Below are 26,971 nucleotides of genomic sequence, written 5' to 3' on the forward strand. Positions count from 1 at the left end.
TCCATTGTTAAAAATCTCTTAATATTTATTAAACACAGGTTTAAACCTAAAACAGCGAAATAAATTAATTACACTGCCACCTGTTGTTTGTATTTTGTTGTTGTTATTTTTTTACTTATTTAAATTGTTTTAACTGTTGCATGGTTATTTGAATCCTACACTGGATGGTATGAGCTAACCATTGTTAAGACGTGGATTGAGAATAACCGACCATATGTATTACTTACTTCAAGTATTTCCTCATCTGCTTGTTTCATTATTTTATTACTTTGCTTACAAAGTTCAGTAGTAACTTGAATAATATTAAAATACATCAACCTTTTCAGACTTTATGAAAGCGTTTTCATTTGACATGCTTTTAGGGAAATAAATACAACAACAGAAATTCGACTAGAAACAAGTACGACATGCTAATATATTATTACAGTTAGGGAAATAAATACAACAACAGAAATTCGACTAGAAACAAGTACGGCATGCTAATATATTATTACAGTTAGGGAAATAAATACAACAACAGAAATTCGACTAGAAACAAGTACGGCATGCTAATATATTATTACAGATAGGGAAATAAATACAACAACAGAAATTCGACTAGAAACAAGTACGACATGCTAATATATTATTAGAGTTAGGGATATAAATACAACAACAGAAATTCGACTAGAATCGAGTACGGCATACTAATATATTATTAGTGGTTTTCAACCTTTTTTGTGCCCCGCACCCCTAAAAAATTTTAATATGATCTCGCACCCCTGACAGTAATTATGTATTTAAGAATAAAGGTGAAGGTGGCCAAAACAAATTTTATAATGTTATCTCGCACCCCTGGTTGGCAACCATGTATTATTAGATTATAAATGCCCTCTAAGGATGTGAGGCATATTTACACATCATAAAAGATTGTTTGTTTGTTTGTTTTTTTAATTTCGCGCAAAGCTACTCGAGGGCTATCTGCGCTAGCCGCCTCTAATTTTGCTGTGTGAGACTAGAGGGAAGGCAGCCAGTCATGACCACCCACCGCCAACTCTTGGTCCACTCTTTTACCAACAAATAGTGGGATTGACCGTCAAATTATAACACCCTCACGGCTGAAAAGGTGAGCATGTTTGGTGCGACGGGGATTCGCGTCATAAAAGAATACCAAACAACGTGGACAAATACCCTTAAGGGTCAAATATATGTGTTCTTTATTTTGAACTATTGACCACCAGAAAGGAAGCTAGCCAGTAGCAGTCGCCTTCAGAAGAGTTTTGTCCGACTTTTGCAACAGCGTAATAGAAGTGACTGTCACTTTTGTTACTTTTTTATGCCATGAAGAATGCTAAAAAGCTTAAGTTTGATATATTATATATTGTTTCATGACACATTTACATATTAAAGTGTGGGCCCGACGTGACCACAGCTTAAAGTGTGAACCCTGTTCAGCAGCAGAATGTATTGAAGGCTGAACTCTTCTAACCACAGCTGACACGTTAACATCTAGGTCACCCCAGGCTCGCTCATATTATGGGCATTATATCTCCGTATATCGTAATGCATATTTCACTGAGAGAGACACCTTCAACTAGCGATGTCATTTTCAACATATTTTGATTGTTCTAAGGTTCAGTTGAGCTAGCCCTTAAAAGGATGTCAGAATCGCGTAATGGGTTGACTGCACTATCACACACCACACCCCGTCTTCACGAAATGTGGTTCGTACAGAACCCATACGTATGTGAATAGCTGTCAAACCCTGGTTTCCCTGTAGTTGCTATACATCTGTTTAAACATAAAGAAAGATACAATAATAACAGAGGATTAGACTCACTCGTCTCCCAGCTTCGTTATTATGTAGGTTCATCAGTTTGCGGCCCTGTTCTCTAGAACCTCTTCTGTAATTATTTTCTCTCTCGCGAACGTCAACGAAACCCTCCGTGAAACGATACCCGTACTCTGTATTATCTCCACAGCCACCCCAAATCCAGTCACGATGGAGTTTCTGCGGTCTGTTGGCTCGACTGCAGCCGCAACTTCCGAGCTGTCCATCCCGACATCCGCGAGCAATGCTGTGGACAACACCAGCAGCTGTGATAGCATGGATGAAGGCCGTTTCTCTGCTCGCTACAAAAAGATAAAAAGGCTTTAAAATAAAGAGACCCTAATATCAGAAATGAGTGTAATTGATTGAACAGAAACTGATAACAAATTATCGGTGAACAACATGGTTATTTTGTATATTCAATCATAGAAGTCGTAACAGCGAGACCTTGACTGAAATAGATGTTGTTTACTATTATCATACTCTCCTGCTGGTAGAGCGGTAAGTCTGCGGATTTACAATGCTAAAATCAGGGGTTCGAATCCCCTTCGGTAGACACAGCAGAGAGCCCGATGAGGCTTTGCTATAATAAAACACACATTATTATTATTATATGGAGAGAAAAGTGTGGTTTTCTGGTTTTATTGAATTCTTTCAGTATGCACTAGAAATTCTGAAAAACAACAAAATTTACAAAATATTTATTTTCTCCCAAAAACTGAAAAGAATTAAGTCCACAAATAAACCAGCTGGCCGATGTAGTCTTTCTTACACGTCAGTCCACTTAAGACAACTATTGGGTTTGCACATATCCATGCGATTCGTTCTATTTTGTTTAATATCTAGTGTTACTGTTATGAAAGATAAGAACCTTAAAATTCCTGCTATAGAGGGCCAATAAAATTACTGTGTAGCTGTATTGGTAAACACAGATTGATTTGCACTGCTTGAAAATGTAACAGTTGGCCAAAAAAAAAACTAATTTTTTTTATTACGTTCGACAAAAACCAGTCGTTGTTTTTTATGTAACATAATCACTAGTTATCCCTACACGTACATAATACACCTATAACTCAACTCGCAGTCAGCGTCAACCCTAGCGAATGTTTCTTGACATGAATATCCTTAAAAAGTAAATATAATTAGTTTACTCATGCGCTATTTCTTTCACACCTCAGGAAGGAGGTAGTTAGAACACCCATCTAAGGAAAAGAATTGAAGGGTGGTAAAACAGCCCTATAACCTCTTGTTCCCCACAATGCTTAGTACGGAGTGTTAACATGTGCAGTTGCTAAGCCATACTCTTTTTAATAATTACATATATAGTTCATGAAATGTGTTGGCATTTTAAACGCTAAATCGTGCAGCACTCCGTCTCAATGCATATAAATATATCTTTGTATGAAGTCATTTTGGTACTTGATTATATGTTTTAACACCACGGGTGTTAGTTTTACATCTCAGAATTCTAGCACACTGAGACTCATCTGAAAAAACATTAAAAAAAATTGATCGTTGGCTGGGGTTTGTACACGCTAGACATGTCGAAAGATATCGTTGTAGGTAGGGAGAGAGAATATTACAAAAGAATTATAAACTGTCGCACGAGGAGTGTTTTAAACCGTGTTATACACGTTTACATTACAAGAACATATATAATGCTTCTTGTTATTTGGTTGCTCTAAAATCACGATGGATACTTTGAAAGTTTTGAAAGCCTGTTGACGTGCTTGTAATTTCGAGGCCCTTTTCTACGAATATTGTTTAGAATTATACACATTTGTTGCATTTAAAAAAAAAAACAACTTTTCATTAAATTGCAAAACGTGTTGTGAAACACAATCAATTTCACTTTTTCTTCTATAAAACACCAACAATCTTTGAACTGTTAGCAGAAGTAATTCACTTTTCTGTTTCCCTTTGAAGCCTTGTCACCACGTTATTTGCATAAGTAAAAAGTGATTGACTTATACTTGGTGCACTGATCCTTCCCACTTGTTTGTATTCATGTTATTAAAAACAACAAGGCATGGCATAGGCATAGAAACAGATGATTTTTGTTGCCAATGCTTGTGACAATCCACGTATTGTTTTGGTGTTTTTTTTCCTCAAAAAGTATACGATAAATACAGAAGTTTGATATGGTGAATTTTCATGTGTTGTGTAACATAAACACACTTCATATCACGATAGATGTTCGAAACAAAGTTATGTTTAAACTGACAGTAATCTTGCACTGAATGTGAATCTTCACGTGCAGACAAAATCCTTTAAAAAACAAAGAGTACAGGCTTTAGTTTCATTACGAAGTCTTTGATGAAAACAGTTCTCAAAGCGTAAACATATGAGTGATACACAAAAGAACATTTTGAATGATTTTAAATGGAAAATTGCAATAAACATTTGACTTTAAATTTACTAAAACTTGGCAGTGTTGTGGACCTGCGGTTGTTAGACTGGTTTGTTTTGAGCTTCGCGCAAAGCTACACGAGGACTATCTGCGCTAGCCTTCCCTAATTTAGTAGTGTAAGGCTAGAGGGAAGACAGCTATTCACCACCACCCACTGCTAACTCTTGGGCTACTCTTTTACAAACGAATAGTGGGATTGCCCGTCACATTATTACGCCCCAATGGCTGAAAGGGCAAGCATGTTTGGTGTGACGGGGATTCGAACCCGTGATCCGCAGATTACGAGTCGAGTACTCTAACCATCAGGTCATGCCGGGCACCATTATCGGTCTAATCATACATACGTTCACCACATAAAGACATTTTTTTTTCTAAATTATTTACGTAGCACGTTAGCTCCACACCCAATGTAAACAGAGAAACGAAGCTCTTATTGCTTCTATGCTATGGTATACCTTTTACACAAAAAACGAGTGATTTCGTCCAATTCTTTACATAGACAATCATACCATTAGTGAATACGAATGCAGTATGTAGATCCTACCAATGATGAACTTTATAAACCGAGTTTGTAATCTGAGGTCCAAAACTTATCAACGAATTCTCATGATTTATAATGACAGTTCATGCTGTATTGTATGATAGTGTAATATGTACCTACATAAAAATAATATTTCATATACTTTGTATATATGTTTCTTATAGCAAAGCCACATCGGGCTATTTACTGTATCCGCCGAGACAAATCGAACCGCTGATTTTAGGTTTGTAAGTCCGGATACATACTGCTGTTCCACGGGGGATTTCTTGATGTTTATATTAGAGTCTAAATTACGACAATCTTTCAAGTGTTAACAAAGATAACTTGGAAACATATTATTTGAGATAATGTAAAATTAAATATGTAATATTGATTTAATATTTTACGATCTTATTGGATGTATTTTTACATAAAGCGACCCACCATGGCCAGGTGGATTAAGGATTTCAACTAGTAATCTGAGGGTCGCGGGTTCGAATCCCCGTCGCACCAAACAGGCTCGCCTTTTCAGCCGTGAGGGCGTTATAATTTGACGGTCAATCCCACCTTTCGTTGGTAAAAAAAGTAGCCCAAGAGTTGGCGGTGGGTGATGATGACTAGCTGCCTTCCCTCTAGTCTTACACTGCTAAATTAGGGACGGCTAGCACAGATAGCCCTTCTGTAGCTTTGCGCGAAATTCAAAACAAACCAAGCCAAACTTGACACAAAGCAACACGCATTCATAAAAACACTAAGGAATTTGAGAACCTTAAATGTGTAAAAAAATATAAATTTGTTAAATGAGTCCAAAACCGCTAACTCTGTCACGTGATTTTATAAGAGCAATCATAACTCTGCACATGTCAACAAAAATTAGTATAACCATTTTACAGGGCTGTAACAACCACGTGCACTTACAGGGCTGTAACAACCACGTGCACCTGTAATGACAAGCTCTAGTGTTATGTGAAAGTGAACCTCGGTATTTGTTATCGCAAACATAGTGCGGTTTATATAATGTATTATACTCTGCTTTGCTTTCTCTCATAAAGTTTTAGAATTACTAATGTAGGTTTTTATCATTGTCGCTGTGATTGCTTGACCCACACTGGAAGCAAAAAAACATAGCTTGCTCGTTCACCAGATCTTGTGATCGATAGCATAATTAATTCAAATAAAATAATAGTATATAAATAAATAAATATTCGGTCCTAAAGTGAAAATAAAGTAAATAAGGTTGTGTTGTTAATTTTTACCCCAAAAATCTAATTTGTAAATTACATAAATAAAATTATTATTGATTGTAATTCACTTTTGTAATCGGCGTAACACCATAACAGGTAAGGTTAATGATAAATGACATATATAAAGCACTTAGCACAATCTTCCACTTTATGAGTGCTATCTTTGTCTCATTCAAAAAAAGAAACACAACAAACGTGATCTCCAACAAGCAATTACCACTCAAATTCAAAATAAATGTGGATTATTCATATGAAATACAATACTTCAACTGTCAATAAACGTAACACAATTTGAGAATTCTGCTGAGGACATTATGAGAACCACATTTCCTTTCTTTTAAAACTTATAATCTACCAATTTGACACAAAAGTGAAAGATTCTGGTGGTGGAGCTGGCTCATGTTATCAGTTTGGAAGACCGTATTGATGGAATTAGTGTAACACAAAATACTTTATTCTAATGTGCTATAAAATCCATACTGAGGAATCAAATAAGTTTACATTTCCGAATATACTATTAAAACTACCCTACGTTTCCAATGGAAAAGGCCACATAAAGCAAATTCTTTATGTACAGATCTGGAGAAGGACTATCGAAAGTTACGTTGACACAAGATAATAAACAGCCGGTTTGGAAGGATACACAACAAACTGTGTGTACACACTTACAACGAGACATGTATGTACATATAAGGATCACCGTAAAAGAAAAAGTCATTTAACTTACCAATTTTAAGAACATTATTAAAAGTGCTGTTGTCCGCTAGAGTCGAACAATTCCACCTCCTATGTCTGAACTGCCAATGGCATTCTCTCATACCCAGATTGGCTCCTCTGGCAATATAGTGGATGTGGTCATAATAGAGAAGACAGAGTTTAAATTGGCCCTTGGACAATCCAGTGAATTGTGCACATAGCGGCTGAGTACCCACCAAGTACACTTGGGGGTTCTGAATAATATCTAGACCCTGCAACCCCAGAGACCTATACGTAATATAAAAACACACACATTAGAAATTACTAACCTATATCCAAGAATGTAATATTGCTTATATTATAAGTTAGAAACCTTAAAAACCACTATATACTTATATCACAATATTATTCACAAAAACATGACATTCTTATAGCCTAGAACCCTACAAAGAAATATCTTCATACAAATTATGTTGTTAGAGCTTAAAACCTTAAACAAAAACATAACCTTGGTTATAATCTAAAAATCTACACAACAAACTTTCATACAAATTATGTTGTTAGAACGTAAAAAGTTATAAAGAAACATAACATTGCTTATAATCTAGAAATCCACACAACACACTTTCATACAAATTATGTTGTTAGAACTTAAAAAGTTATACAGAAACATAACATTGGTTATAATCTAGAAATCCACACAACACACTTTCATACAAATTATGTTGTTAGAACTTAAAAAGCTATACAGAAACATAACATTGGTTATAATCTAGAAATCTACCTAACACTGTTTCATACAAATTATGTTATCAGAACTTAAAAAAAGTTATACAGAGGCGTAACATTGCTTATAATCTAGAAATCTACATATTATATAAATTCCTAAAAATCTTCTCATGAAGTGAATTTTACTATTTCCTGTGTTACCATGTGACTGGAAACAAATTAAACGAACACTATTTATTATATAAAAAAAATCTAAACTAATGCTTTAAGGTTTTTTTCCCAAAAATGTAGAAATATCTTACAAAGTGGCGCGAAATAGCGCTGTAGTACAACTCTGGATGTCGAAGTTGACAACCCGAATTATAATTCGTGTGATACCATAAAATATTAATAGCATTTTAAACTAAGATACGTTAAAAGCAAAACAATCAACTCCTTAACATGTACGGTGGATGATGCATTGTTACTCCTTAATATGTACGGTGGATGATGCATTGTTACTCCTTAATATGTACGGTGGATGATGCATTGCTACTCCTTAACATGTACGGTGGATGATGCATTGCTACACCTTAACATGTACGGTGGATGGTGCATTGCTACTCCTTAACATGTAAGGTGGATGATGCATTGAAACTCCTTCACAGGTACGGTGGATGATGCATGCTACTCCTTAACATGTACGGTGGATGATGCATGCTACTCCTTAACATGTACGATGGATGGTGCATTGTTACTCCTTAATATGTACGGTGGATGATGCATTGTTACTCCTTAACATGTACGGTGGATGATGCATTGCTACTCCTTAACATGTACGGTGGATGATGCATTGAAACTCCTTAACATGTACGGTGGATGGTGCATTGTTACTCCTTAACATGTACGGTGGATGATGCATTGTTACTCCTTAATATGTACGGTGGATGGTGCATTGTTACTCCTTAACATGTATGGTGAATGGTGCATTGTTACTCCTTAACATGTACGGTGGATGGTGCATTGTTACTCCTTGATATGTACGGTGGATGGTGCATTGCTTCTGATTATCTGTCTTTTCTTTTGTTATTAATTTACAATTAGGAACGGTAGTACATAACCTCAGTAGAATTACCATAAATACAATATATATAAACAAGAATGTAACAGTTAAAAACATTTATCGAAATTGTTAATGATTTCACTTGAAAACGTATTTGGTCTCGTGTTTTACTAAAGAAAACGATATATATTTTATTTGAGTACAATGTAGAAGCTTTCATATTAAAAACACGTCACAATAAATTTGTAATGTTCTCAATAAATGACGCAAAATATGCTTATAACTTTATAACACAAGAAACTTAAAATCAGGGTTTCTCATCAAAAGTACATTATGTGTGTATCTACACCTTAAGATCCATTACGTCAGAACGTAACACCGTATCTACAAAAAAAGATCATGATGGACATTGATAGCAACTGTGAAAATCTACATAAGGGACACTTTTGTTTCAACTCCACATAAGAAACAGTCGTGTTTCAAATCTACACAAGGGACAGTAGTGTTCCATCGTCACACTAGGAACAGTTTTAATTTAATTTTACATAAGGGACAGTTTTGTTCCAACGTCACACAAGGGACAGTTTTAATTTCATTTTACATAAGGGACAGTTTTGTCCCAACGTCACACAAGGGACAGTTTTGTTCCAACGTCACACTAGGGACAATTTTAATTTCATTTTACATAAGGGACAGTTTTGTCCCAACGTCACACAAGGGACAGTTTTAATTTAATTTTACACCAGGGACAGTTTTGTTCCAACGTCACACTAGGGACAGTTTTAATTTAATTTTACATAAGGGACACTTTTGTTTCAACTTTAATTCATGCCTAAATTTCTTAGTCGAGCAAAGATAAGAAAATCTCTTTTTCCACCATTTCAAATAGCGGAAAATGGCGAAGTTTATGAATTCTAAATGTGTAACTTTTATTAATATATTAATTTTTCGGTTTTCGATTTTGTTAGAAACTGACTAACCTGCTAATTAAGGGCGAAAAAAAGAAAACTACCGAATCTGATGTTACCCACAAATAAAGAAATCTTTTTATGAAAATTACTTCCAGATGTGACTCTATAAACTGTAGCGTCAAAGGAAAAATCCAAGGTCTTTTTACAAATCGGATTAAGGTTTAATTGGTGCGGTTTTGTTCGGCTGTACTTCGTTTCGCATTCTTCACAAGTCATCTTCAGCGTGACCTGGTATGTCTTACACTCGTTTTATGAAGCCGTCAGTAATTACATAGTCAGTACTGCAAGAAAGGTGTTACTGTTTACAGTTCCAGTGGTATTTGACTACCAAAATACAAACGAGACTCGCGAAAACGTGTTATTAATTTTGGTGTTGATCGGTTGGACCACGCCAGCAAGAGGATGAATCGTCTTTTTTTCTTTCACTCACGTCTTATTGCGTGACTCGCCATACTTCTAATGAAGTTCGTATAAAAATCATTTCGTATGTCTTGAGTTAGCTCGAAAACATTCTAATGTCACTAAATATCATCTGCAATACATCTAGAAAAAAATCAAAGGAACGCTATTAGCGTAGGCCTTCATTTAATACTAAATTACACAATCACTTCTAAAGGAAAACACACACAGCGCATGAGTGCAACAAACAGTTTATCGTCAATTACGTTTGATGGCGTGCCATGATATTCTGGTTAAAGACAAAAAAAAACTCTTTTTTGTATTAATTTTGCTATATTTAAAATAAGTAAAAACTTAACAAGGCATAGTAAAAATAACTAAGTGTCGTTAATGTATCAATAGAAGGTACCCTCATGTTCGAGTGTTTTTGTGTGTTTTTTGCTTTCCACTTAAATGGTTTATTTTTAGTAGCTAATATAAACAGCGCGAAGATCATGGGAAAAATATTAACAATTAGTAAACCGTTTCTTCATCTCACCAATAGGGGTGATAAGAATACATGTTAGTTTTTCATCTCACCAACAGGGGGTGACAAGAATGCATGTTAGTTTTTATCTCACAAACGGGATGACAAGAATACATGTTAGTTTTTCATCTCACCAACAGGGGTGATAAAAATACATATTAGTTTTTCATCTCACCAATAGGGGTGATAAGAATACATGTTAGTTTAATGTTATTTTTCCATGTGTTAGGAAACAGAAACTTTACTGACAACTTTCCACTGAAAACTTTTTCTTAAAATTATTATATGATCATAAAACCGTAACTCCTTAGCACAGTTCTTATATCTAGAGACGTGTTGGCTATTTTAATTCACTGATTGTCATCCATTCAACTGTAACAATACTGTGAAGTTTACTGCACGAGAACTAGTACTTCAACTGTGTTATTGGAATTAAGACCACAAACATCGACAACAGAGAGGGTACCTAACTGTAACGAATCTTTAGTTTCTTATTATTCCATACGTTATGTTCTGTTATATAGAATTAATTATCTTATTTATTCTTAATCCTGAGTAACGTATTAGTTGTTGTTTCTTTTTTTTATCAGAGTTGTTGAAAATACTCTAATACTTACTGTAATTGAATATTGTTATCATCTCTCTCACTGAGATGCTTATATTGTATACGTGTGTCTATTTACATCAATAAGTGTTATACGTATGTAGACATTAACAATGTTAGGTAAAGAAACATTAAAATGGACACAAAATTTTCCATATCGCGTGTTTGTCCCTTCTATTATCTTCATGTTACCAGAAAACAGATTTTTTTCCCTTAAAGTGACACTTTATATTTACGGAATAATGTCAAATTTTGTTCAGCCTGTGTTCACTAGCTAATAGACTAATATATGCATTTCACCTGCAGTTGGTAGATTTCAGGTATCGGGTTCAATTCGAGAACAACAATCCTCCCTTTCAGGGGAAACCAGCCACATGTTATTTAGCTAAATTATCTCCACAGGGAGTACAGCTCTGATGTCACTCGCTATGCCTGAACTTTGTTTCGTAACAGATTACTGTCATACTTATGATGGGACGTTAGCTAACTACCAGTGTCTGAGAAATGTTTCTGAGCACGTGTGACTTTCCCTCGTCAAGCTCATAAATGCCAACAGTTACATATCATAAGTAGTCCCGTGAAAATACGGGTAAGTCGGTCAGTTAAGCAAATGTCGTGCGTTCATCCATGTAACACGGTGTGAGTCTAGTCTGTCATGCTTAAAACACTCATTCGGTTTTGTTTTTAAATTAACAATGAAATCAGAAATGGTTCTCAACAAACGTCTTCTCTTCTCGTGCGTTGATCAGGACGCTTCACTAATGGGCGAACAATCTCCATGTAATGTCCGATGTAAGTTAAGGAATTTCCGAGTTGGGCAAAGCTTTATTCAAGGTTTTTAAATTTATTTTCAGTTAATCAATTTATAAATATATGCTTCGCTTAAGACTTCCTTCTGAAACAATCTTTACGTTTCTTGTTTGTTTCTTTATGGAACATTTCAAAATTAAGGTATCATTACTTCTGAAGGTTATTTATTTACCTCCACCCCATTACTGAGTTTATTAAAAATATTTTACGTTGGAAACTATTACTCATCACAGTTGAGGTAAAGTAAATAATAATATTAAAAAGCAGGATGATAATAGCAGTGTCCTGTAGCGAAATGAACTTAAAATACAGATACGGTTCAAGCGAGAAAGATTACGCTGTGGCGTGCAGACACGAAGTACAGAATTCGGTTTAGGACGAAAAAGGTAACGTTGTGACGTGTAGAACATGAAAGACAGAAATCGGTTTATGGCAAGAACTTAAAAACATTGTGGTGTGTGGGACATAAAGTACATTGCATATAGAAAACGAAGAATTCGTTCGAGACAAGAAGTTAACATTGTGGCGTGTAGAACATGAAGTACACATATACATAAAAACGGCTCGTTTGGGTTGAGAAAATATTTTACGTAGAGGAGCGAACAACGTTTCGACCTTCTTCGGTCATCGTCAGGTTCATAAAGAAAGAAAGACGTCACTGACCGGAAGCTGACCACATGTTTGAAAGGGGTTGTGTAACTGAGTGTCGGAATGTAGAGGGCGGTATTAGATGTTTGAATATATAATTTTATTTATTTTATTATTTTTAATATAGGTATAAAGGTGTTCCTTTATATCGGTTTATTTTGGGTTTAAGTTGTTGTATAAGTAAGGTTTCTTTAATTTTGCGTTTGTTTATGTTTGTTTCTTTATTTAGTATTTGAGTGTTTTCTATGGTTATGTTGTGTTTATTTGACTTGCAGTGTTCGAAAACGTGTGAAGGTGACTTTTTATGTTCTTTGAATCTGGTTTCCATTTTTCTACTTGTTTCTCCAATATAGAAGTCGTGGCAGTTATCACATTGTATTTTATAAATAATGTTGGTATGGTGTTTGTCAGTGTAGTTTTTACATAGTATAGACCTCAGTTTTGTGCCTGGTTTTTGAATAAATTTGGTATTAACTGGAATGTCATATTTTGTTATTAGTTTTTGCCAAATGTTGGTTATTTGTTTGCTGATGTCAGGAATATATGGTATGCAGCAGTATATGGTTTCGTGATTTTTTGATTCGTGAGATATATTTACTTTTGTTAGTTGATTTTGCTTTCTGTCTAGGTGTGTGCGTATAATGTTTTCTACGGTTTGTGGAGGAAACTTATTGATGTTGATGAAGTATTGTTTTATTTTGTCTACTTCATCGTTAATTTTATCTGGGGAGCATAGTTTTATGGCTATGTTTATTTGGTTACTTAGTATGTTGAGTTTTTGTTTTGTTTCATATGCTGAGTCCCAAGGACTCAGTATGTGTCCAGTATGGGTGATTTTTCGGTGGATTCCTGTTTTAAATTGTGTGTCGGTTCTTGTAATTTTGAGGTTAAGAAATGATATTTGATTGCTTTCTTCCTGTTCACATGTGAAGTTAATGCTGTAATGTACAGAGTTAATGTGATTGAAAAAAATTAAGTGTGTGTTACATGAAGTACACTGCATATTAAAAACGAAGAATTCGGTCGAGACAAGAAGTTAACATTGTGGCGTGTAGAACACAAAGCTCAGAAGTCGGTTCAAGACAAGTAACAAACAGCACTGTTGTTTAAACAACAAGTACAGAAATGAGATTATAACAAGAACATATATTAGTAATCTGCGCATACGTGCAACCACTGAAATTGCATTCGCATTTTAATCTCTCGTGACACGACCGGTCATTTTAGTCTCTTAACGTAATGTCTTTTTTTTTGTCTTCTGTGATACACTTAGCTAAAATTAATAAAGCCAATTGTTACATTCTTAATACTTTGTGAGTGTATGTTCATAATAAATATTAAATATGTTGGCTCAAGAAGCCGTGAATATTAAAACTTTCTTTGTTTCTGGAAATTTCGAACGAAGCTACTCAAGGCTTATCTGTGTTAACCGTCCCTAATTTAATAGTGATAAACTTGAGAGAATGCATCTAGTCTACACCGCCAGCTCTTGAGCTACTCTTTTATAACAAAAAGTGGTATTCACCTTTACGTTATTACGCCCTCGAGGCAAAAAGGGCAAGAATGTTTGTTGAGAGGATTCGAATTCGCGATCCGCAGATTATGAGTCGAGCGCCCTAACCACCAAGACATGTCATATAGATACGTAAAATATTTTCATTATGTCGCCCCATTATAAAAAGAAAATGCATTTCGTTTTCTGAGATCTTCAATGACCTTAGATGAGTAAAGTCTCTATTATTTACAATCATATTCAGTGTAAATTTGAAGGAACTCTTTATATGAAAGAAATAGTTGCAATATGAGTCAATAGAAAGGCTCGTGACCGCTAGTAATACTTAGCGCATTGGAATGTAAAAAACAACAACTCATATTTAATGTGATTGTAGACTTCGGTGCTGTAGCAGTAGCTAAAGAATATAAAGGTCACAATAATTATTATAATATAGATAAATGTTTCGTGAGTTACAATAAAACGCCCCATAAACAAAGTCGCAGGTTAACGAAAAGCGATGGTAAAGTGGCCCATAACCAAAGTTATGAGATAAGAAAAAATGACGGTAAAACAACCTATAATCAAAGTCAAAGTCGAATTCATTAGAAACTTTTGAACTCGTTTGAAGTATTTATATTTTTGATAGAAATAACTTTCAATATATTATCTAGACCTTCACAAAATTTGACTAACTTACAGTAAACATTATAAATCTTTTACATACAAAAGAATCAGGTTTATGGTGAGGTATTGTAATAAAGTAAAAAAAAAAAAAAAAAAAAGATTTGTCCGCGAATATATCGAGTATTTTCCTGACTACCGAAATTCAAAGTGACTTTCATGTGAACATTGAAAATAGTTTTCTACACCTCAAAAATTTTAAATTTTATTTGCGTACCCTCTAAAGCCTCTTAAGTACGTTTTAAATGTTTGTTTCTCTAAAACTTTATATTTTATCTGCTATTTTCTCAACCATAACACAATACAAAGTTGGTAAGTTTGACCAACCTCGTAACCACCAAAAAAAATCGAAATACTTCTACTTTTTTTCTTTATAGAATGACTTGAAATTACAACCTGAAACTCCTTTAATTTGTTCTAAGTAGCTTTAAACTTACAACACTATTACATCTATTTATACTTCAAATTTATTTTTATTGTCCTTTGAACTGTGTCTAATTCAGTTCCTCAAATTTAAATCCTCAAAAAGATGTTGGGGCCTGAAAAACAACCAGAGGTGACCAGAAATTTTGCCTCTCCGCTTTCAACTACTATTCACATCATTATAAATTTTCAATCACTTGTGAAACGTGGAGCTCACGAACTACATTACTCAGTGCTGCTCGCGTGCGTGTCTTGTGAAGCATTTTTATTGTAATAATATTTATATTTAGTTTATCTAATCTAACATTAATTAACATAAAAAATCCCTACTTTATAATTTAGTTACGTTTATAAAAATAAAAAAAAAACAATAAACGTAAAACCCAGCAATAAAGTAGTTACCTGAACCTCCGGTTTTTCCTATCTACTATCAATGACACTTAACCCTACTTTATTATACATACGTTAGTAATGTACTAAATAACGTGTATTTAATTAAGCAATGTACCAAATAACATAGAATAACAACATGTAAAATCAGACATAAGGATCACAATTGTTCTGGCTTTCTAACGATGCTACAAGAACCGTTACAAATTCAACCAAGCTGATCAATGTTTCCCATTGAAATGAAGCTTGTACTAAAAAGTTTGTTTGTTTAGAAATTCTACACATTATAACGCCCCCACGGCTTAAAGGGTAAACATGTTTGGTGTGACGGGGATTCGAACCCGTGACCCTCGGATTACGAGTCGAGTACCTTATCCACCTGGCCGTGCCGGGTCCTACTAAGAAATTTGATTTGACAATTCTCTGTTCAGAAAACAAAACAAAGTAATATAATACCTCATTTGATAGATGAAATCTTAGCTTTCTATTGGTTATAAATAATTTAGAAGTAAACGTAAGAGAGAACTATTAAGAAATCCTGAAAGAGAGGATGTGTCACATGGGTACTATAGGAAGGGTCTGAAAGAGAGGATGTGTCACATGGGTACTATAGGAAGGGTCTGAAAGAGAGGATGTGTCACATGGGTACTATAGGAAGGGTCTGAAAGAGAGGATGTGTCACATGGGTACTATAGAAAGGGTCTGAAAGAGAGGATGTGTCACATGGGTACTATAGTTAGGGTCTGAAAGAGAGGATGTGTCACATGGTTACTATAGTTAGGGTCTGAAAGAGAGGATGTGTCACATGGGTACTATAGGAAGGGTCTGAAAGAGAGGATGTGTCACATGGTTACTATAGGAAGGGTCTGAAAGAGAGGATGTGTCACATGGGTACTATAGGAAGGGTCTGAAAGAGAGGATGTGTCACATGGTTACTATAGTTAGGGTCTGAAAGAGAGGATGTGTCACATGGGTACTATAGGAAGGGTCTGAAAGAGAGGATGTGTCACATGGTTACTATAGTTAGGGTCTGAAAGAGAGGATGTGTCACATGGGTACTATAGGAAGGGTCTGAAAGAGGATGTGTCACATGGGTACTATAGAAAGGGTCTGAAAGAGAGGATGTGGCACATGGGTACTATAGGAAGGGTCTGAAAGAGAGGATGTGTCACATGGGTACTATAGGAAGGGTCTGAAAGAGAGGATGTGTCACATGGGTACTATAGGAAGGGTCTGAAAGAGAGGATGTGTCACATGGGTACTATAGTTAGGGTCTGAAAGAGAGGATGTGTCACATGGGTACTATAGTTAGGGTCTGAAAGAGAGGATGTGTCACATGGTTACTATAGTTAGGGTCTGAAAAGAGAGGATGTGTCACATAGGTACTATAGGAAGGGTCTGAAAGAGAGATGTGTCACATGGGTACTATAGTTAGGGTCTGAAAGAGAGGATGTAGCACATAGGTACTATAGGAAGGGTCTGAAAGAGGATGTGTCACATGGGTACTATAGGAAGGGTCTGAAAGAGAGATGTGTCACATGGGTACTATAGTTAGGGTCTGAAAAGAGGATGTGTCACATGGGTACTATAGGAAGGGTCTGAAAGAGAGGATGTGTCACATGGGTACTATAGGAAGGGTCTGAAAGAGAGGATGTGTCACATGGGTACTATAGTTAGGGTCTGAAAGAGAGGATGTGTCACATGGGTACTATAGGAAGGGTCTGAAAGAGAGGATGTGTCACATGGGTACTATAGGAAGGGTCTGAAAGAGAGGATGTGTCACATGGGTACTATAGTTAGGGTCTGAAAGAGAGGATGTGTCACATGGGTACTATAGGAAGGGTCTGATTTTCTATTCGATAGTTCTTAATCAAACAAAATTGAATACTATAAAAACTATGCATTCTGTGAACCGATAACGATTCTATAGTAAGTAACTTACATTAAATTTATTGTAAGAGTGGTGAATAAATTAGAGAACAGAAAATGCCTAAAAAAAAATAATGAGAAAAATTTATCACACTAGGGGAAATCCACTAGGGGGACTCCAAGAGTTTATACTACTGAGCACTAAACTTAAGAATTTAAAACTTATATACTATTAAAATATGGATAACTAGCTATGAATTTATGTCATAACAATTAGTATAGCATTAAATGTAATTTAATTAAAATTTGAATGTAAGTCACTAAACACATCGCGACCTTCACAATAAAGGATGTCCGCGCACATAGGGTATACACATGTATGTATGTGTTGTGCTGATGACGAGTGTTGAAATCCGAAATATACTATTATAAGCTCTCGTGTTTACTACTGGGCCGTCAGTGAGAGTGTCACAAAGTAAAGTGAGTAAAGCGTATTATGGAAGTCATATGACCAAGAAAACCAGTGATAAAACATCTCCTCAATCAAAGTTGTAGAACAGGTTGAGGTAAAGTGACAGATTATCAGAGTCACCGTATAAGAAAGATACACTAAACTAACTTATAACCATAGTCATAAGGCGAATAATAAAACGACCCATTATCTAAGACAAGAAACTATTAAGATTAACTGTAAGTCCACCGAAGATCTCCAAAGCAGACTGGATTTTAAAGCTAGTATGAAAAACCAATGTATTTCTCATCTTTTTTTCTCTGGAAAATATCTATAATCCTGTAGAAAGAATATAACTGACTCCGTGGAGGTTAATATGACTATTTTAACCCTAATAAAATGACTCCGTGGAGGTTAATACGACTATTTTAACCCTATCAAAGTGACTTCGTGGAGGTTAATACGACTATTTTAACCCTAACAAAATGACTCCGTGGAAGTTAATACGACTATTTTAACCCTACAAAAATGACTCCGTGGAGGTTAATACGACTATTTTAACCCTACCAAAATGACTTCGTGGAGGTTAATACGACTATTTTAACCCTACCAAGATGGAAAAGAAAAACAAAATATCACCAAAAATAATTCATCATTTTAGTTCTGTTTTTTCAAAGGTCACAACCCCTGAATATGAAATCCGCAAACAAGGAAAACTCTTCCCATATATATTGTGGTTTACTGACAAAACTGGTTTGGTTGGAAACAAAAAAATATAAAACAAAAACAATGTGCCTTGTTCTTACATTTCTTCACGTTTTCCAAGCATTATATATGCTATATAAAAAGTTTATACGAAAAATAAAATGCCGCCAGGGTGAAGCATAAGCCAAACAACCGCCAACTCTGACGTTATTTGTCATGAATATTTACTTATTTTAAAACTCCTATCTTAAACGAGCACAACTTAGGTAGAGTTATATTGGTGTTCATATTTAATTAATTGCACAGAAAGTTATAAAACACTTATATATATATATATATATAAATTTATTATTTTGTTTCAAGTGGCCCGGTATGGCCTAGCGCGTAAGGCGTGCGACTCGTAATCCGAGGGTCGCGGGTTTGCGCTCGTGTCGCGCTAAACATGCTCGCTCTCCCAGCCGTGGGGGTGTATAATGTGACAGTCAATCCCACTATTCGTTAGTAAAGATTAGCCCAAGAGTTGGCGGTGGGTGGTGATGACTAGCTGCCTTCCCTCTAGTCTTACACTGCTAAATTAGGGACGGCTAGCACAGATATCCCTCGAGTAGCTTTGTGCGAAATTTCCAAACAAACAAACAAAATGTTCCAAGTGGAACCAGAAGAAATACATTTTTCGTAATTTTTGAAAGCTATAGAAAATTATTTATTTTGAAATTTCCGTGCAAAGTTTAGCACCGGTTAGCTGCTCGTAGTTACCTCTAATTTTAAAGTAATATATGTTTTTGAAAACAAAGGCAACTGATCAAAAGCACCTTCCGCCAACTCCAGCTTTACACTTGTGCGACCTAAAAGCGCGAAATAACTCTTGGCTCTTACAGTATAACGAAGACCCCATTTCTATGGTAATGGATCGCAAACCAATAAATCATTGAATTTGCGGATCGAACGTTCTGATCATTGATCTATGCCCCGCTATAGGAAATAATGAGCAATTTTCAAAACAAATAGTCGAATCATATATTTATACATAGAGCATGACTTACAGAACGCAAGCGTCGTTTATTGAAACAAAGTGTTGTTGTATCCATTTAATTTTTATAATAAAAACCATTTTATCGTCTGTTTAAGTTAAACCAGTAAGAACGACTACACTACAGAATTTTTTTTACGTCATGAGTTCTAGTGAATACCAATCACGCAAAGATCCCATTTAATAAACTGAGCATGTCACGTGCTTCTTAACTGTGTCTGTTTCCAGTTAGAGATTCATAAAAAATCATCCATGTTAAATCTGATCAGTAACTATATAAGTACATAACTTAAATGTATTTCCTTATAAACATAATGATCTTTATATGATATGATATTTTTCATGCATAAAAAACTCCAGTGTTTATTATGTCAGTTCATATTTTGTTCTTTCGTAGAATACTAAAAGACATTTAAAAAAAAGTTCAATTCGCAAAAAATCTCAGAACGTAAGACATGAAAAATTTGACAAATTCTGATCTATTCTCAACAGCCTGAGGTTCACGATGCTGAGAAATCACGAAGACCGGAAACAGGTAATTCACAACACGAGAAACTGTAACCCTGATCGACTTCAGAAGGTATGTCCGCTTCATTCCTAAGGTAGCTTGAGAATATAGTTACGTAAATCGTGATAAAACTTTAGCGGTGTTAGATGAATAGCTTAAATTATTGTACATAAGACGCATTATTACATAAAACCTGACAAAATTCCATGTTAAACTCCGCACATAAGACACATTAATACATAAATCCTGACAAAACCCCATGTTGAACTCCCGCACATAAGACACATTATTACACAAATCCTGATAAAACTCTAGCCCGTAGTACACCGTGTTAGATGAATATGTCAAACATAGAATAAAATATTAAGTACACTTCAATAAAACTTCGCTACATACGAAGTACGGTCACGTAAATCTCAGTACACCTTTAATGAGTTTGTTATAACTTTACGTGGTGCTGATGTTACGTGGCATGTTCATTGACACTACAGGTCATGAAAACTAGATACAGATTATTACAATTCTGCTAACAATTGTATTTAAGTTAAACCCACAGATCTTGTCAAGCAGGATCTGCAGATGTGGACTGTGTACTCGAAACTGAACCCTGTTGGAAAGCTAAGAAGAAACATTAAGAACGATATGTAAAGCCAGAAACACAATGACGAGTTCAGCCAATCAGAAGTCACAGAACATCATTAAAGTCATGAACCTATTTAGCCACAGAATTCATATCAGATGTTATAATAGAGTTGTAAGATGGATGCCATGAAAGAGTTGTTAAAGTTGAGCATTGGGACCCACATTGAATACAAACTAGGCTTAAACTCGCACACAGGTGAATAAAGAAATATAAAGCACGGTCCTTAATTCAAAGCATCGAGACTGGTTTTGTCTTCTTCTTCGTTTTAACACTCAATAGCTTAAGACACTGGTCAGAGTTTCTTTGAACTTTAGCACAAATGTTTGCAATAATAGCACGACACACCTTTTAAAACTTTAAATATGCATAGCCTGTAAATTGTATATGACTAAATAGTACTTGCTTATTTTAAGCTTAAATAAATGGTTTGTTTCTTTCGGAAGTTCGCGCAATACTACACAAAAGGTAAAAGCTATCTGACCCCTAGTTTTAACTCATCATCACCTCTTGAGCTGACCTATCCGAATACAGGGATTTCGCCTTTATTCTTAAAACGCACCCGCAGCTTAAATACAGAACTTAGAGTCAACCAATTAGAATTAGTTTGGCTCGTTTAAAAACAACAACACAACACAACACTGGGAGCAATAATTCACCCCAAATTCCTGTTCTTTAATACCAGAAGGCTCTAACTATATAAGGTTTGAGAAAAAAGTATTAATGTTAGGGCTGCATTTATCTATAGGATAAAACACATGGACTGGAATTCTCGAACGTTTGAAAACTTCCACTCACATAAAAGTAGTATTTTGTATAAAACCTACTTATGAGCCATCATGCTGAAGATTGACTTATGTCATTTTATACGTTTTGCAACACAGTTTGTTTTTAAACGGGCGTATTTTTATTGGTCACACTGTAGTGCATTCGATAAACGATTGTTGGCTCTTATAAAAGTCACAAAGCTAGTTCGTTTCCATCTGAGTAACAGGACTGTCCAATCAGATCGACTATCATATTAAGTAAGTAATAAAATTCAAGTTAGTTCGTGTCTGTTTATGGGTGTGTACAATACTGAGTTACGAGGATGGTCAAGTATCGAACTGGATTTATTATAAAATGTAAGAATGGTTTAATGTGTGTTTCCTAAAGTACAAGTGTTCGTTGTTTCTTTTTACTAAAAAATCTCGACAGAGATAACAAAAGTTGGTGGGGAAGCTAATGTTGAGACATAAAAGAAGGGTTTATAGGGCGTAAAAACGTGTTTACTACAATAGAGTTGGGGAGGAACAATAACAATGAAAGGATGAAACGTAATGGTGGGAATGGAGGGCGTTTCTGATTTTCACTTACTTCGATAACAACAGAGCGAAGTTTGGCTGTCATTAGGCTGTTGTTACTTAAGATGCTTCAGACACAGACAGAAAGTTACATTTATACAATGACAAAAAACAATATTTTAAAACACGGTAGAAATATTACAATGATATTTTAAAATACAGTAACAGCTCAATAATGATATCTTAACACAGTAAGAGCTCAACAATGATATTTTAAAACACAATAAGAGTTCAACAATAATATCTTGAAACATGTTAGAAGTTCAATAATGATATTTTAGAACACACTAAGAGTTCAACAATGATATTTTTAAACACAGTAGGTGTTCAACAATGATATTTTAGAACACAATAAGCGTTCAACAATGATATTTTTAAACACGGTAGGTGTTCAACAATGATATTTTAGAACACAGTAAGCGTTCAACAATGATATTTTAAAACACAGTAAGAGCTCAACAATGATATTTTAAAACAGTAATAGTTCAACAATGATATTTTAAAACACAGTAAGAGCTCAACAATGATATTTTAAAACAGTAATAGTTCAACAATGATATCTTAAAACATTAAGAATTTAATAATATCTTAAAACACAGTAGGAGTTCAATAAGGATGTTTTAAAACAGAGTAATAGCTCAAAAATGATATAGTGAACACAGTAAAAGTTCAACAGTGATATCTTAAAACATGGTAAGAGCTGAATATCTTAAAACACAGTAAGAGTTCAACAATAACATCTTAAAATATAGTAGAAATACAGTAATGGTATTTCAAAGCATAGTAGAAGTACAATAATGTCTTACCACTGTGCAGAGCTCAAAACTAATATCTTAACAATATATTAATGGTAATTCTCCATTATTCTGTCCAGCACTCAGTCTTGTTGCTTATCTGATGCTTTGTTTGGTGAAAATATTCAAATTATATTGTCTGTAGAAATTGCGTTTATAATATAAAAATATGAAAGTAGAATTGCATGTAGCAGCTACTGGACTAGTTTTGAACAACAATAGATATTTATTGTAGTTTTAACAAACACCAAGCGATAGTTACTAAACTAAGACATATTACTGAGAATTAATAAAAAAAATACTGCGATTTAAAACTAACTACTTGTGGGCCCATGACTTTTTTTTTGTTACAGGATCTCTAATAACATAGAAGTCATATAAACAAATACAATTACCATCAGTATTGCAATTCATCTGGTTGATTACTTCTCATGACCTGTGTATATTTTACGCAGTAAATGAACTATTTCACGGGATTCATGTTTGCCAATTCTTTATGGCCAGTATTATGACAGATTAAAACTCTAACATTACTGGATAAGATGCTTGCTACACATGGACCCGATCGGTGGTAAACCATGTAAAAACAATTCGAAAATTTTAAGGTTAAACTCAAAAGCTAAATGAAATATACTTCACACAATTCTGTCTTTTAAATATAATATATATATACTCTTCAAAAAAAGAAACGCAAAAGGCAAAATATGAGACAAATTATTAACAAATTTATTCCGGGTAGTTCTGTATGACATGTGAAACTTTGCACATTCACTGCTGAACATCAAAGTCTGCAAAGGCAGTCCACGCTCACTAGGTGAAGTTTAACATCACTCAACGTCAATAACGAGTATACCCCCCGTGAGCATCAATAACTGCTTGGCAACTCCTGCCCATGCAAGCGATGAAATGGGGAACCACATCCTGTAGAATGGCTGTCCACTCAGCCTGCAAAGCTGCTGCAAGCTGAAGTAGAGTCTGCGGTTGATGTTGTCGCCGTCGCAGACGTCGGTCCAACTCGTCCCAAAGATGTTCGATGGGGTTTAAATCTGGTGATCTGGAGGGCCAGGGAAGAACGTTGATGTTGTGGTGTCTCAAGAAGACAGTGGTGAGTCGGGCTTTGTGAGGACGGGCGTTGTCATGTTGAAAAACGTCGTTGACGTTCACCATGATGGGTTGCACATGGGGCCTAAGAATCTCGTCGACGGTTGCGTACGGTCTGATCGAAAATCCTACGCAGCCCTGGTATGGTTGAGGCAGTAGACGTCGCAGTGGTGGTCCTATCTCGAAGGTGACGTAACCGGATGTTGCGATCTTGTGCGGGCGTGGTCACACGAGGTCTGCCAGATCGTGGACGGTCACGAGTTGATCCATGTTGTTGGTGACGATTCCATAGCCTTGTGATGGTGCTTGGGTGGACATTCACAGCTATGGACACATCTGATCGAGATTCGCCTGCTTCCAAGCGACCAATGGCGTTGTGCTTTAGTCAGTTTTGGCGTAACTGTATTGCGTGTCGGTGGCTTAACACTGAGCTATGGAAACCGAGAACCCGTCACTTTTATAGGGATTTTGCACATGTTGCACTTGCAGAACATCCAGATCTCTCAAACAAATTTATTGGACACGCATGCGTTTTGGCGAAAAATCCGATGTTTCCTCCGTTTTCAAAGTGCACAGCTTTTATTGTCATTTTGGTCTGACAATTAGTGCCTTAACACGTGTAACATCACATACTCTGAGCTTGTAACGTTATTACATATATTTCTCTTTAAAATAACAAAAATATCCCTTTTGCGTTTCTTGTTTTGAAGAGTATATTAAATAGTCTATAGAATGATCTAATTCAAGCATAATATTCAGCTTTGAAGAAGGAACTGCAGTTTTTTAAAAAAAAACAAATTAATAAACAACGTGAGGATAAAAACGATTTATTTTTACCTATCTTGAAGGCTATAGGGGACTCACTATACAACGCCAAAGCTCAACAATATGTTAAAATAAAGCTATAGGGGACTCACTATACAACGTCAAAGCTCAACAATATGCTAAAATAAGGCGATAGGGGACTCACTATACAACGCCAAAGCTCAACAATATGCTAAAATAAGGCTATAGGGGACTCACTATACAACGCCAAAGCTCAACAATATGTTAAAATAAAGCTATAGGGGACTCACTATACAACGCTAAAGCTCAATAATATGCTAAAATAAGGCTATGGGGACTCACTATACAACGTCAAAGCTCAACAATATGCTAAGATAAGGCTATGGGGACTCACTATACAACGCCAAAGCTCAATAATATGCTAAAATAAGGCGATAGGGGACTCACTATACAACATAAAGCTCAACAATATGCTAAAATAAGGCTATAGGGGACTCACTATACAACATAAAGCTCAACAATATGTTAAAATAAAGCTATAGGGGACTCACTATACAACGCCAAAGCTCAATAATATGCTAAAATAAGGCGATAGGGGACTCACTATACAACGTCAAAGCTCAACAATATGCTAAGATAAGGCTATAGGGGACTCACTATACAACGCATAAAGCTCAATAATATGCTAAAATAAGGCGATGGGGGACTCACTATACAACGCCAAAGCTCAACAATATGCTAAAATAAGGCTATAGGGGACTCACTATACAACGCCAAAGCTCAACAATATGTTAAAATAAAGCTATAGGGGACTCACTATACAACGCCAAAGCTCAATAATATGCTAAAATAAGGCGATGGGGACTCACTATACAACGTCAAAGCTCAACAATATGCTAAGATAAGGCTATAGGGGACTCACTATACAACGCCAAAAGCTCAATAATATGCTAAAATAAGGCGATAGGGGACTCACTATACAACGCCAAAGCTCAATAATATGCTAAAATAAGGTGATAGGGGACTCACTATACAACATAAAGCTCAATAATATGCTAAAATAAGGCGATGGGGGACTCACTATACAACGCCAAAGCTCAACAATATGCTAAAATAAGGCTATAGGGGACTCACTATACAACGCCAAAGCTCAATAATATGCTAAAATAAGGCGATAGGGGACTCACTATACAACGCCAAAACTCAACAATATGCTAAAATAAAGCTATAGGGGACTCACTATACAACGTCAAAGCTCAACAATATGCTAAAATAAGGCTATAGGGGACTCACTATACAACGTCAAAGCTCAACAATATGCTAAAAATAAGGCTATGGGGGAATCACTATACAACATAAAAGCTCAACATTATGCTAAAATAAGGCTATAGGGGACTCACTATACAACATAAAAGCTCAACAATATGTTAAAATAAAGCTATAGGGGACTCACTATACAACATAAAAGCTCAATAATATGCTAAAATAAGGCGATGGGGGACTCACTATACAACGTCAAAGCTCAACAATATGCTAAGATAAGGCTATAGGGGACTCACTATACAACGCCAAAAGCTCAATAATATGCTAAAATAAGGCGATAGGGGACTCACTATACAACGCCAAACTCAACAATATGCTAAAATAAGGCTATAGGGGACTCACTATACAACGCCAAAGCTCAACAATATGCTAAAATAAGGCTATAGGGGACTCACTATACAACGCCAAAGCTCAACAATATGCTAAAATAAGGCGATAGGGGACTCACTATACAACGTCAAAGCTCAACAATATGCTAAAATAATATACTACTTGACATAAAAATTACTTGGAAAATCAGAATTATCCAAAACCAACCAGTTAGTTTTGCAATACTAAATCCATACTGACTACACACAAACTTTTAGGTTAATTTCCCTCTTTGTATCAGCAGTAATTTTGCGGAATTTTAACGCTAAAATGCGGGATTCGATTCTCTGTGATAGATAGGCTACAGTTAGCCCATAATCTACATAATTAGTTTCAAGGTAAAGTGTTAATAACAGTTATAATCTACATCATTAGGTTCAAGGTAACAACATATACACATCTACATAACTGAATTTAAGGGCTGACAAGAATCTACACTCACTCAACCAGGTTCAACGTAAAAGAGAAAATAATAGTTAACACTTACAATTAATGAAATAAATCAACAGTTGGAAAACAAACAAGTACATATGGTGTTTAACTTTAATCTGTTTGTTTTTGAATTTCGCGCAAAGCTACTCGAGGACTATCTTCGCTAGTCGTTCCTAATTTAGCAGTGTAAGACTAGGGAGAGGCTCGCGGTGCTCTCGGCCA

The 26,971-nt window shown here is 35.4% G+C and overlaps 1 protein-coding gene across 1 annotated transcript in view; it reads right to left on the bottom strand.

The window, feature by feature from the left end:
• LOC143250349 (protein Wnt-5b-like) overlaps positions 1–11,944 on the bottom strand; it is a 63,701-nt gene extending 51,757 nt beyond the window's left edge. The window contains exons 1-3 of the mRNA XM_076500795.1: positions 11,934–11,944; positions 6,712–6,968; positions 1,820–2,112 (exon numbers count right to left, since the gene is read on the bottom strand). Coding sequence (XP_076356910.1) covers positions 1,820–2,112; positions 6,712–6,968; positions 11,934–11,944 — 561 coding nt within the window. The remainder of the gene's footprint in view (positions 1–1,819; positions 2,113–6,711; positions 6,969–11,933) is intronic.
• Between the last annotated feature and the right edge of the window lie 15,027 nt (positions 11,945–26,971).

The sequence above is a fragment of the Tachypleus tridentatus genome, chromosome 5 (assembly GCF_004210375.1).
Source record: "Tachypleus tridentatus isolate NWPU-2018 chromosome 5, ASM421037v1, whole genome shotgun sequence".
Lineage (NCBI taxonomy): Eukaryota > Metazoa > Arthropoda > Merostomata > Xiphosura > Limulidae > Tachypleus > Tachypleus tridentatus.